Source organism: Mirounga leonina, unplaced genomic scaffold (assembly GCF_011800145.1).
Source record: "Mirounga leonina isolate KUSES-001 unplaced genomic scaffold, KU_Mleo_1.0 Mir_201, whole genome shotgun sequence".
Lineage (NCBI taxonomy): Eukaryota > Metazoa > Chordata > Mammalia > Carnivora > Phocidae > Mirounga > Mirounga leonina.
The window spans coordinates 3425659-3439198 of NW_023270504.1; the positions used below are offsets into that span (position 1 = coordinate 3425659).

General features: G+C 36.9%; 1 protein-coding gene across 6 annotated transcripts in view; it reads right to left on the minus strand.

The window, feature by feature from the left end:
- The window catches only part of BICD1 (BICD cargo adaptor 1), a 209869-nt gene that overhangs the window by 40435 nt on the left and 155894 nt on the right, over positions 1 to 13540 (minus strand). For all 6 annotated transcript variants that reach the window (XR_004683335.1, XR_004683334.1, XR_004683336.1 and 3 more), the window contains exons 4-5: positions 12875 to 13300; positions 366 to 1460 (exon numbers count right to left, since the gene is read on the minus strand). Coding sequence is in view for 3 of the 6 variants with exons in the window: in XM_035027951.1 (XP_034883842.1) it covers positions 366 to 1460; positions 12875 to 13300 (1521 nt within the window). In the remaining 3 variants the exon portion in view is untranslated. The remainder of the gene's footprint in view (positions 1 to 365; positions 1461 to 12874; positions 13301 to 13540) is intronic.

Sequence of the window (13540 nt, forward strand, 5' to 3'; positions counted from 1 at the left end):
TGCCATGCCAGCCTATTCTGCCATCGCTCTATCACCTGTTTCCCCACTCAAAGACTGCTGGACTCCAGCTAAGTACTGCCTGAATTGTCGTTCTACATTGCAACTGGATTCTCCTTGGATCCTGCTTACCTGCCTCACCTCTACCTCTCTCTAGAGGGGCATCCTTACTCTCCTGTATCATCCACTCACTCACTGAAATATAATACTTACATTCTGATCTGGCACTGGGACATAGTTTGATTTATTCCTCTGCTGACCAGGAATCTGACCTCTCATCCTGATGATAATGGACACTCAAAAACATTAAAGAATTAACTAGTTAGGAAAGCTTTGGCCAGCATGCGTTGTCAGTAGAATGAGATCACCTGTTTATTGGCTTTCAGCACTGCCCTCAGTGTGGCGATCTGCTCCCGTTTGGTGCTCAGCAGGGACTTGAGCTTGAGTATCTCTTCCATTAAGGCTTCCTTGTCTTTATCGATCATGGGAGCCAGCTCCCGTGCCGCTGCTCTTTGACGAGACAGTTGCAAGGACCGGTCCACAGCTTTCTGCAGATGCTTGATTTGGTCCCGGATTATGGCATTAAGGTTGTAGATATTCATTGGCTCTTTGCGGATGTCACTTGTGTCTAATACTGGAGATGATGGTGGGGCAGTAATAACAGGCGAGATTGTGGGGGTCTTGGTTGGACTTGGTTCTTTGCTGGCCTCTGTGTTTTCTTTTGAAACTGGTTCAGATGAGGTCCTTGTTTCTACTGGGGATGACACACCTCTCCTGGCTAATCGTGGAGACAAAAGTCCCCTGGGGTCATCAGGCCCTTTCAGGCTGCCACTACGAGTGACTCTGCTCTGCCTATAGTAGTCCAGCATGACCCTGTTGGGGGTTTCGTTATTACACAGACATACATGGTGGTAAAGCTGGGCTAGCTCCTCACTAAATGTCACCAACTCATCCTGGGCTGTATTAAGGGTATTGTGATTTTCGTTGGCTATGCCAGTCATCTTTTGCAATTCCTTCTCCATGTGGGCCATCTTCTCTCCACTCTCCTTGGTGGTCTTCTCAAGACTTGTAACCTGCTCATCATACATTTGGATCTTACTCTCATATTTGGCTTTCTCTTCAGTATAGTTTTCTACAGATTTATTATATTTCTCCTTTAAGGCCTTAATTTCAGCTTTCAAATCAATCACCTCAGTTACTGCCACCCTATATTTGCATTCGAGGATCTCTAAGCCATTGATGTCCACTTCGTAGTCATGGGCCTCCTCCCCTGAGTCCCGGCCCTTCTCCCCATCCAGCTCAGCCTTGAGTTCTTTGCTGCTCTGTAGGCCTCTCATGGCATTAACATGTTCTGTGAGCCGGTGCACCCGTTCGTGCTGCTCTGTCAGCGCCCCCTTGGTGTGTTCCAGCTGCGTCTGTGACTCCTGGAGATTGGCCAGAAGAATGGCCTTTTCCCGCTCTACCTGTAATGGCAAAAAAAAAAGTCTCTGAATGACTTCAATGCAATGCCAATGATGCACTTGATCCATTCACAGTCAGGCATGTATTCATTTAAAATAACTGCAGCAGAGCCAATGTCCCCATTATTTCAAACTAAATTGGAGTGTGTTTTCTTATTTTAGCAGTTCTGATAATCAATCAGTCTAAAAGCACATCATTTTAAAAGAATTATGCTATGCATATTTACTCATCCAAATTCTCATGCATTATACACATACACTCATGAAACTTAAATGTTATTCAAACAATCTTATTTTTATCTTTTAACACCTTATAGAAAACATAACATGATGTCAAGAGATAGTACTTGGCACTGTCTTTATTTTGAGAGCCTTAGAATGTATCTGCTCCTTAGTTCATGTGGGATAAGTGACTGTCTCAAGGTGCCTATGAATCATCCTTTCCTTCTGAGAGCTCAACCCCAAATCAGATTTAACACCTAAGGCTTTAACTTACTAAATAATGCTAGGTACCTTAACCATCCCCTTAAAAAACAGGCATTTAATCCCCAGAATAGACATGTACTACATTTGATAGCTTTTAATATAAAAGTCAGAGAACACAGAGTTTTAGGGTTAAAAGAACAATTTACAAATCATTTCAATTCCTTCAGTCCAGATAGGAATTTTAAAAATTAGCAATTTATTTGAATAACATGACAGTTTTGTTATTGTATACTGAAAAATATTCTGGTCTCAATATAAAATACTGTCTCATCAAACATAAGTATATAAGAAATTATAATAGGAGAATTCAAAAAACCATTTTCTGTCCCTTCATATAGGTAATCACTATGAATTAAAAGTTTTTACATGCTTATAACATAAATGTGTTTTTCAGTAAGCAAATAATATTATTGAGACTTGCTTTAAAGATAGCAGTTTGATGTTGAATGTTTTTCTATCTAAAGGAATCTATCAGTTTGAACTTTTAGATTTTCCTGGATCATACATTACATCCCTCCAAACTTCTAAATTGCTAGGAGGTAAGTAAAATTATTATTATACTAACATGATAAATATCAATTCTTAAACTATAATTAATATAATACCAGCATATTACTTTAGAAGATCTATACCTACCTATACATTTATAATACAGCATAGCAGTAGCTTTTTTAATAGATTGAGATATTGCCAAACTTTATTTTTTAAATTTTTTTAGAAAGACTTATTTATCTATTTTAGAGAGAAAGAGAGAGAGAGAGCGGGTGGGGAGAGGGGGAGAGGGAGAGAGTCTTAAGCAGATTCTGTGCTGAGTGCGGAGCCCAATGCAGGGCTTGATCTCATGACCCTGAGATCATAACCTGAGCCAAAACCAAGAGGCTGACACTTAACTGACTGCTACCTAGGCACCCTAGTAGACTAGTATTTTTATGATCCTTTGTGGTATATGATATCCTTCATATTATTATCATATATAGACAGTCCTCACTTAAGGTTCTAATATGCATGAATTTCAGTGACCATAGTTAGTTAAAACACCAGTCCCCCAAAACATAGTACATTAACTGTGAGCAATGTTGAGCAGTACATTTCAATGACCAGTACAATAACTGTGAGCAATGTGAGCAGTATAAACTTTGCTGCTTCAATCTACAAAATCACTACATAATAACATCATGACAAGTGAAATCATATCACTTCTGTCGAAGTGTTTCAGTGATTGGTCACAGTTTGTATCTGTTATTCAGTTCATTCACAGAGAGCAAAGTGTAGTTGTGTTCTGTTGTCTTCTTGTCTCCCAGTGGTAAACCCACATGATGTTTTACCAAAATATAGTCCAAAGAGGGAAATGGGAGAGAGAGAGAGAGAGAAAGAAAGGAAGGAAGGAAGGAAGGAAGGAAGGAAGGAAGGAAGGAAGGAAGGAAGAAAGAAAGAAAGAAAGAAAGAAAGAAAGAAAGAAAGAAAGAAAGAAAGAAAGAAAGAAAGAGAAAGAAAGAAAGAAAGAGAAAGAAAGAAAGAAAAGAAAGAAAGAGAAAGAAAGAAAGAAAGAAAGAAAGAGAAAGAAAGAAAGAAAGAAAGAAAGAAAGAAAGAAAGAAAGAAAGAAAGAAAGAAAGAAAGAAAGAAAGAAAGAAAAAGGGAAGGAGGGAAGAAGGAAGGGAAAAGGAAAGGAAGGAAAAAAAGAACAAGTAGCAGAGAAACAAACAGTGACAACATTGGAAGTAAAATCTGAATCAGATATAAATGAAGTTACAGAAGAAATAATTGAATGTGACAATGTTGACACTGATGTCATTTGAAAGAATTTAGATATGCAGCCAAAGCACTTGGTGAAGGAGAATGCATCAACATAAATCAAAAAAGTAGTTGTTACAAAAAGATAAAAATGTCCTAGAAGAAGTGACATGGGCACACTAAAGATACTCTCAGAGATATTTTCAGACATTGAAAGTGCAACGGATAGAATGCTGAAAGCTAATCCAAACAGGAGTATGACAATTTACCAAGGCATATAAAAAATTCTTGCTCCTTATCATAAAACATATGATGAGAAGAAGGCAAGATTGAACTGCATTTGATAAGTTTTTTGGGGGGTGTAGGTACAATTTAAATTTTTGTTTCAAAAGTTTGGATATCTTTGATATTCTATAAAATGTAAAGTTAATTTCCCTAGTTTTTTGGGGGGTGTTAAATTTTTATTTCAAAGATAAGTGTTTTTTTTTTTACAAGGAAAACTTTAACTATGCTTCTACTCTTTGGATTACAGTGTACTAAGTAGTTTTACGATTTTTTCATTTCTTTATACATTTATAACCAACAGTAAGAGAGTTTTTAATGTTTTAACAAAAATTTTTTAAGGATCATAGAACAAAGGGCACCTGGTTGCCTCAGGTGGTACAGCATGAGACTCCTGATCTTGGTGTCATGAGTTCAAGCCCCACATTGGGTGTTGAGCTTACTTAAAAAAAAAAAAAATCACAGAACAATTGAATTTTCTCTATTAATTATGAGTTTGTTTTGCATGGTTTCAGCTTCCACAGTCATTTATGGCTTAGCAATATCATGCAAAGCAAGGATTCCCTGTATGTTAGGTGATAAAATTAGAACTAAAAATACAGTTTTGTTATTTTAAATTATTATTAGAAGCTTCTAAGTTGTAGCTTTGATTTTATGACATAGTACTTGCTCATATCTGGAACACAATCCACAAGTTACATATTATGGCTACAGAAACCAAAATATTCCAAAAAAATAGTGTAACAGGTTAAAAAAAAAAAAAAGCCAACTGGGGCTGTTGCATCAGAGAACTGGACCCTAATTTTGGTGCCAACATTTACCTAGCTATGTGACTCTGGGAAAGCTTAAGTTTATGAACTTATAAAAGGATGATTGAGTAAGATAGTGAATATAACGCTCAAGGTATTATAATGTTAACTGTCATTAACATTTGGGTAACTGCTCATTCCCATGACCAAAATGTTTCTGTAGGGCAAACACATTTGTTTCACAGATTTGTATCTGTATGTGCAAAAGTAATTCTTTCAATTCAGAGTCAAGATATATTCCAGGGGTGCCTGGGTGGCTCAGTTGTTAAGCGTCTTGCCTTCAGCTCAGATCACGATCCCAGAGTCCTGGGACTGAGCCCTGCATCTAGTTCCCTGCTCAACGGGAAGCCCACTCCCCCAAGTTGTGTTCCCTCTCTCACTGTCTCTCTCTCTGTAAAATAAATAAATAAAATATTTAAAAACAAAACAAAACAAAAAAACAACAAAGATATTTTCCAATACAAATCCTCTTAGTTGGGTTTCATTAGATAATAACAAATTGTATTACCATAGCTGATGATGAATTGATTTATCCAGACTATTTGGCAATAACTTGAAGTGAAAAACCCAGGTAACTAGGTAATGTGGTATTTGAGGAAAAGCCAAGTCATTTAAATTTTTGATAAAAAATAAAAAATAAATCTCCTAAATATTCTGTTGATATTGTATATAATCTCAGTGAAAATGGATTATTTCAGGAGTTTTCTTTTCTTTTTCTCTTGAAAACTAAGTGAATTTGCTCTGAAAAGCCTAAACATCATTTGATCAGTATACATGATTACAACAGACAAAGCTGTTTTTTTTTTAAGATTTTATTTATTTATTTGAAAGAGGGAGAGAAAGCGTGCACGAGCGGGGGGAGGGGCAGAAGGAGAGGGAGAAGCAGATTCCTTGCTAAGCAGGGAGCCTGATGCGGGATTCAATCCCAGGACCCCGAGACCATGACCTGAGCAGAAGGCAGACACTTAACCAACTGAGCCAGCCAGGTGCCCCAACAAAGGTGTTTTCAAAAAGCCTTTTAAGAGGGGGTGCCTGGGTGGCTCAGTCAGTTAAGTATCTGACCCTTGATCTCGGCTCAGGTCTTGATCTCAGGATCATGAGTTTAAGCCCCGCATTAGGCTCCACACTGGTCCTGGAGCCTACTTTTAAAAACAAACAAACAAACAAACAAACAAGCTTTTAATGGGAAAAGATTTTGGACAAAATAAAAATTGGACCAGAACAAAATGTGCTAAAGTGTCTCAACATCATTTTTAGAGGAAAAAGTGTTATAATGAATGAGGTAATGCCATTAGGAGAGTTCCAATCTGTGCTCTGCCAATTCTGATTTTAAAATAACATTTTTTTTAAAGATTTTATTTATTTATTTGACAAAGAGAGACACAGAGAGAGAGGGAACACAAGCAGGGGGAGCAAGAGAGGGAGAAGCAGTCTTCCCACTGAGCAGGGAGCCCGATGCGGGCTTGATCCCAGGACCCTGGGATCATGACCTGAGCCGAAGGCAAACGCTTAATGACTGAGCCACCCAGGCACTCCTAAAATAACATTTTTTAAGACTAAAAGATAAATCTATCAGGTTCTTCAGGATAGCCTCTCCAGAAAACATCAGATAGAATATTGTCTCTTTCGTATATGTATCTTCCACACACTCAGTACATTTCTGGTGGAATCACCTGAACAGAGAATGATATCCAAATTTACACACACACACACACACACACATTTTTTCCAGACAATTATGATTGGTCTGCTCCCCCTTGAAAGATAACTAAATTGTGGATAATTTTATACAACTCCAGCATGATATTTTCACTCAGCTATTAAGGTTTGGACTACCTTAAATTATGTTTGGATTTCAGAAGCAGTGCATAAACTATTTAAGATATGTTCTGCTTTGAATTAATAAATGCAAAGCACTTCAAATATTAAAATTACTATTCATTTTAAGTGTACTATTTTAATCTCCATTTGTGAAGACGTTATCCAAAAGACACTTGCTGAGTTAATTATCATCTTCCATAGTGACTAAGAATGATTGCCTTATTTCTCTTTCTACAGTCTTCATCTTCTATCTGGAACTGAAGATTTTATTTTTTATAGTAGGGCTGGTTATTCTGTCAGAAAATTTGAATGCAGAATTTGTGAACTCTTTAATCCTGTGTAACTATACAGTATATTATTGTCATTATATCCAATTGAAATTTTTTTAAAGTAATCTCTACTCCCAACATGGGCCTCGAACCCACAACCCCAAGATCAAGAGTCACATGCTCTATTGACTGAACCTGCCAGGCATCATCCCTCCCATAGAAATTTTTTAATTTCACGGAATGTTTATCTTTTAAATAAACACATTTACATGTATTGAGTACTGATAGATTCTTTTGTGGAAGAACAAAAGAAAAGATAATCAGAATTTGCACATTCACATTAAGACTTTTATAGGAAAAGAAATCAAAGCTGTTTTATAAACTATTAATTTTCATCGTCTTTATCCTGGTCAACTGACTCTCAATTTGACACTTGAATGCTTGGTGTGATTCTTATAATGGTATACATAGTATTGACATGTACACATAGGACTCAGAAATAAATAATTTATTCTTCTCTGCTTGAAGTGAAGCAATTCTGGCAATGCATATAGGTGCCCTGACAAACAAGAATTGTGAAAAAGATCAACCTAGTGCAAAATTAACCTGGTGTTACCATATGACCTAGCAATTCCACTCCTAGGCATATACCAAAGAGAATTAAAACATATGTGCACACAAAAACTTGTACATAAGTATTCATGCCATTATTCATGAGTCAAAAAGTGGAAACAGTTCAAATGTTCATCACTGATAAATGGATATAAGAATGGAACATTATTTGACAATAAAAAGAATGAAGTGCTAATATATGTTGTAACATGAATGAACTCAAACATGTTATGCTAAGTGGAAAAAGCTAGTCATGAAAGGCCACCTATTGTATGATTCCATTTACATCAAATGTCCAGACTAATCTATCAAGACAGAAAGTAGATTAGTGGTTGCTCAGGGCTGGAGTGGCTAATGGGTCCATGGTTTATTTTTGGTGTGATGAAAATGTTCTAAAATTGACTGTGGGGATAGTTGCACAGCTCTGTAAATATACTAAAAACCACTGAATTATACCCTTTAACTAGGTGGATATATGGCATGTGAATTATATCTCCAAAAAGTTGTTCTTAAAAAAAATGACATAGACTCTTCTCTTGCTGTTCTGATAATAGATGCTCTTATTATGTTTTCTGATATGTGGTAGAAAAAGTAAAGCTTCTGAGAAATGCATTTGCCTATAAAGCTTATATTAAAGGTAATCTTTATAAAATCTGCAATTGTTTAGTGACTTGTCAACTTTGCCCTAGGAAATTGTATTTGTCACTTTAATTTTTAAAAAACACAAACTGACCAATCTTCTTTTAATTAATTTCACCCCAAAAATATTCTGTCTTTGTTAAGCACAGAGAATATTTAATTTGTCTGACTCTCTCTCTGTAGCTATACTAAGTTTTTGACTGAGCAAATGACAAAAACATATCTGTGCCTTAGTTTCCCTTTCTGTAAAATGGGGATAACAATACTATCTACCTCATACAGTTGTTATAGGCACCAACCAATCAAGCAAATATATATAAATTGCTTTGAATGCTTATGGGACATATAGCAAATTGACCACTTACCATCATTATAGGAAAAATTAAAATGGTCTTTAATAGAGTGGATCTAAATATAATATGAATCTTTATTTCTTTCACATCCATGAGGATACAATAAAACATCAGTTTCAGTTTCAGAAACATTGCTGTTTTGTCACATTAAATGTGAAATTATATAGCTGGTGTGATACTGAAAAAAAAAATCCAAAGAGTTTTCTCCCTAGTTTGACTCTCTGCAATGTGAGGTTAAACAGAGGCTATTTATCAAAGGCAGAGGTTTTAGCATAAGCACAGGGACTCCTTTAAATAGATTAAGTAATTTAGTTTTCCCAGACAGGATCTACTTATTTTCATTCTAATAAAACTAATTAACGTACTTGGCTGTCACTGGAAAATATCAATTACAGTTGCCCCTTGAACAATGCAGTACTGTTGACTGGAAGCCTTACCAATAACATAAATAGTTGATTAATACATATTTTATATGTTATGTGTATTATATATTTTTTATAATAAAGTAAGCTAGAGAAAAAAGTTACTAAGAAAATCATGAGACATCTTTACAGTACTGTACTGTATTTATCAAAAAAAAAAAAAACCAAAAAACTGCATGTAAGTGGACCCGTGCAGTTCAAACCCCTGTTGTTCAAGGGTCAGCTGTATAATCTATTGGAAATAACTGAGTCTTGAGGGCAATACAACGTTGGGAGGCACTCTTTAAATTGTAGTTGTCCCAGATTTTCATATTAATTATTACCATTTCCCAGCAGATGGCAGTATGATCTCTTTGACCTGGGTATGCTGGTTTCAAAAGGTTTCTTTGATTCTAAGGAAGAAAATTTTTCCACGGGAAGCCTGCTTCTCCCTCTCCCCTCCCCCTGCTTGTGTTCCCTCTCTTGCTGTGTCTCTCTGTGTCAAATAAATAAAATCTTAAAATAAAATAAAATAAAATAAAATAAAAGCTGCACATTCCCTGGTACATGGTGTTAGATCCCTCCCTGTGCCCCTCTATATCTCCACAAATTGTCAACATTAATGAAGCACAGGTGTTTGATTTGAAGGCACTTTGGACCCCGGCCAAAAGAAATCCTAAAAGACTAGGGAACTATGAAAATACAGGCTGTGATATCCAAAGTATGCTGATATTAGAAGCTGAGGTACACAAGACGATGAGCTTGTATGGCAACTGCCATGCCTAAGACAGCCATAATTTCAAAATCCCAAGTGGTTTTATTTTTTTTTTTAAGATTTTATTTATTTATTTGAGAGAGAGAATGAGATAGAGAGAGCATGAGAAGGGGGAGGGTCAGAGGGAGAAGCAGACCCCCTGCTGAGCAGGGAGCCTAATGCGGGACTCGATCCCGGGACTCCAGGATCATGACCTGAGCCGAAGGCAGTCGCTTAACCGACTGAGCCACCCAGGTGCCCATCAAAATCCCAAGTGGTTTTAGATAAAAGTTTTCTCATAACTCACTGGGTGGTGATATTTAGACAGCTCTAGACTTCTCTAGCAGCAAAACTGCATCTGACGAGAGAAATTTTCTGGTCCTCATTTTCTCCTCTTAGCATGAATAACCACATGTTACACTATAGAAATGTTAGTATTATTTGATCATGCACTGCAGCACCCAGTCCCATTAGGGATGTCACAAAATATATCGTACATGCTGCATATTATCTTTCTACATTCTGAACATTTAATATCAAAACACACCTGTTCCAAGCATTTCAAATAGCCACACTTAAAGTGCATTTTATTGCTTGCTCCTTGGAACGTTCAGGAGAGTGGTACTGACACACAGAAATGCTGCAAGGTACATTAGTACTGTTGTGTATCAGAACTGTCTTATTCTTTTCAACATTAACATGTTAGAACATTAACATCAAAGACAATGGCAATAACTTCTAGTCAATGTATCTTGGCATGTTTTTTATAACTTGCTTATTCATATAAATTAAACCCAGGGGATGCATAGCTAAGGAAAATCTATCAGATTATAAACAAATTATGCATGAAAAGATATATTCTGCTATACTTGTACTCAACGAAATATATTCTTAGAAAAAGTTGATATGCTTTTTTTAAAAATGTTGCTTACCAAAAGATGGTTACTTTGTCTAAAACAAAATTATACATTAATGTTGTCAGTTGTGAGGTTGGAAGCTGCAAGGCCCTTCCTGAGTTGAGCCTGGTTTCCATAATTAAACGTGGAGCTAATTTTGGAACATAAAGCCCTGCCTGTGCCCCTCCATAACTTGACAAACTGTCAACATGAATTAAGCACTGGTACAGTTTTCTACTGTATTGAGGGAAGGTTTACCCAGCCATGTTTTTCTTCTCCTTTTCAGACCTCACCTTCTGACATTTAACTATTCCCTTTCTGTATTCCTATCAATGACCACATTAGTCCCTTCTGAGATGACTCTCCTCGAGCCAACTGTCCCAACAGTAAGTTAATATTAATATAAGCTAAATAAATCGAGTGCTTAATAAATCAAAGGCACTATGGAGTTGAAATAGTAATAATAGTTCACAATCAATGAGCATTTACTGTGTGCCTGGCCCTGTTCTAAGCACTCTACACACATTAAGTCATAAACCAAGCCACTCCAACTAGGAAGGTATTCTGTAGCCCCATTTGATGGGAGAGTAAAGACCTCTAAAGGTTCCCAACTAGCAGCTGACCCTTGGAGCATCTAAAATGTGTGAGGCACTCTGGGTTATCAGGTTGACTGAAGAGATGTAACTAGCACTTAATGGGTTGGGTCCGGAGATGCTAGACCCCTTGTAGCTCACTAGTCTCAAGACAATGAGGAATCTTCCTACCCCAAATGCAAATAACACTCCAACCAAGAAGCACTCTCTTGCTGAGAACTTGTCTCCACCATTCTTCTTGTTAAATAACTCATCTCTTTTTAAAATTTTGTATTATTTCAGATTATATTTAGGATTAAATGCGAAACAGCTCTGAGCTTTCAGCCAATAGCTGACCTGGTTGAAAACTGTTGAGCTGTTTTATGCATAAAAGCCCCTCTTCCTATTATTATCTTCTGCACTGCCACCATAAGAAGAAGAAATAAAAAGTCTCGGCATATTAACTTTGTAACCTAAAGCCACCAACACGATAGTTTAAGAAAAATTTTACATTAATTCTATTTAATTTGGGGGCATGAATTCTTACAAATTATCTATCATGCAAAAATTTAAAATATGTTTGCTATCAATCTAGTTGTATTAGTGTAAACTGAGCAAAAAGACATAGAGAAATATTACCTACACAGAACTGGACTTCGCCGTCAGGTAAAAGTCTATATGAAATTCATTTTCTTCCAACAGCCATGCCCTCTTGATTTCTTGATTTATACACCGTGAAAATGAATTCTTTGCTAGTAGCCAAAAGCACAGGGCAGGTAAAGTGCACGATATCTTAACTCTTGATGTGCTATTAATCATAAACCTATTAAATTAACGTCATTGGTTCTCTAGTTTCTTATTTCGGCTAATTTCAATTTTTAGTCATCATTTCTGTAAAGGCAGAAAAATATAAGCCCCGTTTGCTATAGAAATAAATGCCCGCCAGAGTCTCGACAGCCTCTAATTATCAGCCAAATGCAAAGAACCTTGGGGGGATAACAGACTGAAGATTAAGCCTCAAACTTAATCACCTGACAAGCCTGTTGAACCAAATTCCTGGTTCAGCAGATCTGTGTGGAGACCAACAATTTGTAGTAGTAAGAAGGTGATGGTGATGGTGGTGATGCTGTTCCTCAGGCAAGATTCCCATCAGCACTGGATTAAGGTATGGCAGGGAGGCAAGACCTAAACTAGAAAAGCCACTTCACAGCGACATAAGCTTAAAGGCTGGGACTCTTCACAAGACATCTGAATTTGAAGATGCTAAAAATTTAAGGCCTAGATCATGTTGGAATAAGAACTCCTTGGTTTCAGATTTATACTTGTTCTGTATTTTGAATCATATGATATCCTGGCTAATTAGTATACTGAAAGCCCTTCATGTCTTTTAAAGCTTAAGGCATTTCTGTTCACAGAAATTACTATTATTCTTGAAGCTATACATACCATTATTTGTGATGGAAAAGTTCATTTTTCTGTCATTTCACTTGTATGTATAGCTTCTGAATTTTGTGGTTAGAAACGGATGGAGAGGCTTTTCTCCCTTCCCACCTGGCTGCAATCTACTTTGTGGCTCTAAGACAGATTTCTTAAAGTGACGCTTTAAATGAGAGATTGCAACTCCTCTTCTGTTGTGTCTTTCTAACATACTGTACTTTCAAAGTTTCCAGTTGAAGAAGCAATATTTCAAAAAAATAAGCTAGAAGGAAAATGTGAGAACAAGAAATCCCAAAACAGGCTATAACTCAATCCACAAGAAATCCACTTCCACAGCCCTAAAGGAGATCTTACCTGCATAAGTTGCTGCTTCAGCTTCTGTATTTCTGAAATGTTCAGCTCACTGAATAAGTCAGAAACAGGGTGTAGAGACTCTCCTTTCCTTAAAGTGGGAGTCCGATAGTCTCCATTCAGTTTCACAAGGGGCCCGTGGATATGCCCATTCATTTTGTCGTCATTGTTGGGTTCACTCGCGTCCTCCGAGAACTTGAGTCCGTCGACAGTGATGCTGATATGGTTATCGTTGAGGGTGATGTACTGGGAGAGCTCCTTTCGCAGGATGTTCTTTTGCTCCCGCTCGTTTTTTAAGGTCTCAAGGGCTTCTTCCAGTTGGTGCTCCGCGATCTCTTTCAACCGGATGGCATCTTCCAGCTGGCTGTTGAGAAGCACAGTTTCCTCCTCAAATCGCTTAATCTCATGCTTTAAGCCTTCATATTCAACCTGAATTAGATAGGATAAAGAAGATTCATAAAACTAAAATTTGGGTCTTACAAAACTGCCATCAACCACTCTAGCAGACCTAGTTATTTAAAAAAGTAAAATGTTAGTCTACCCATTATACTGGACACCTGAAACTAATATAATACTGTGTGTTAACTAAAAATAGGAAACTACACAGTGTAAAATGTGAGTCTACAAAATAAATCTAAAACAGCACATAGTATCTATATTCTTCAGGTA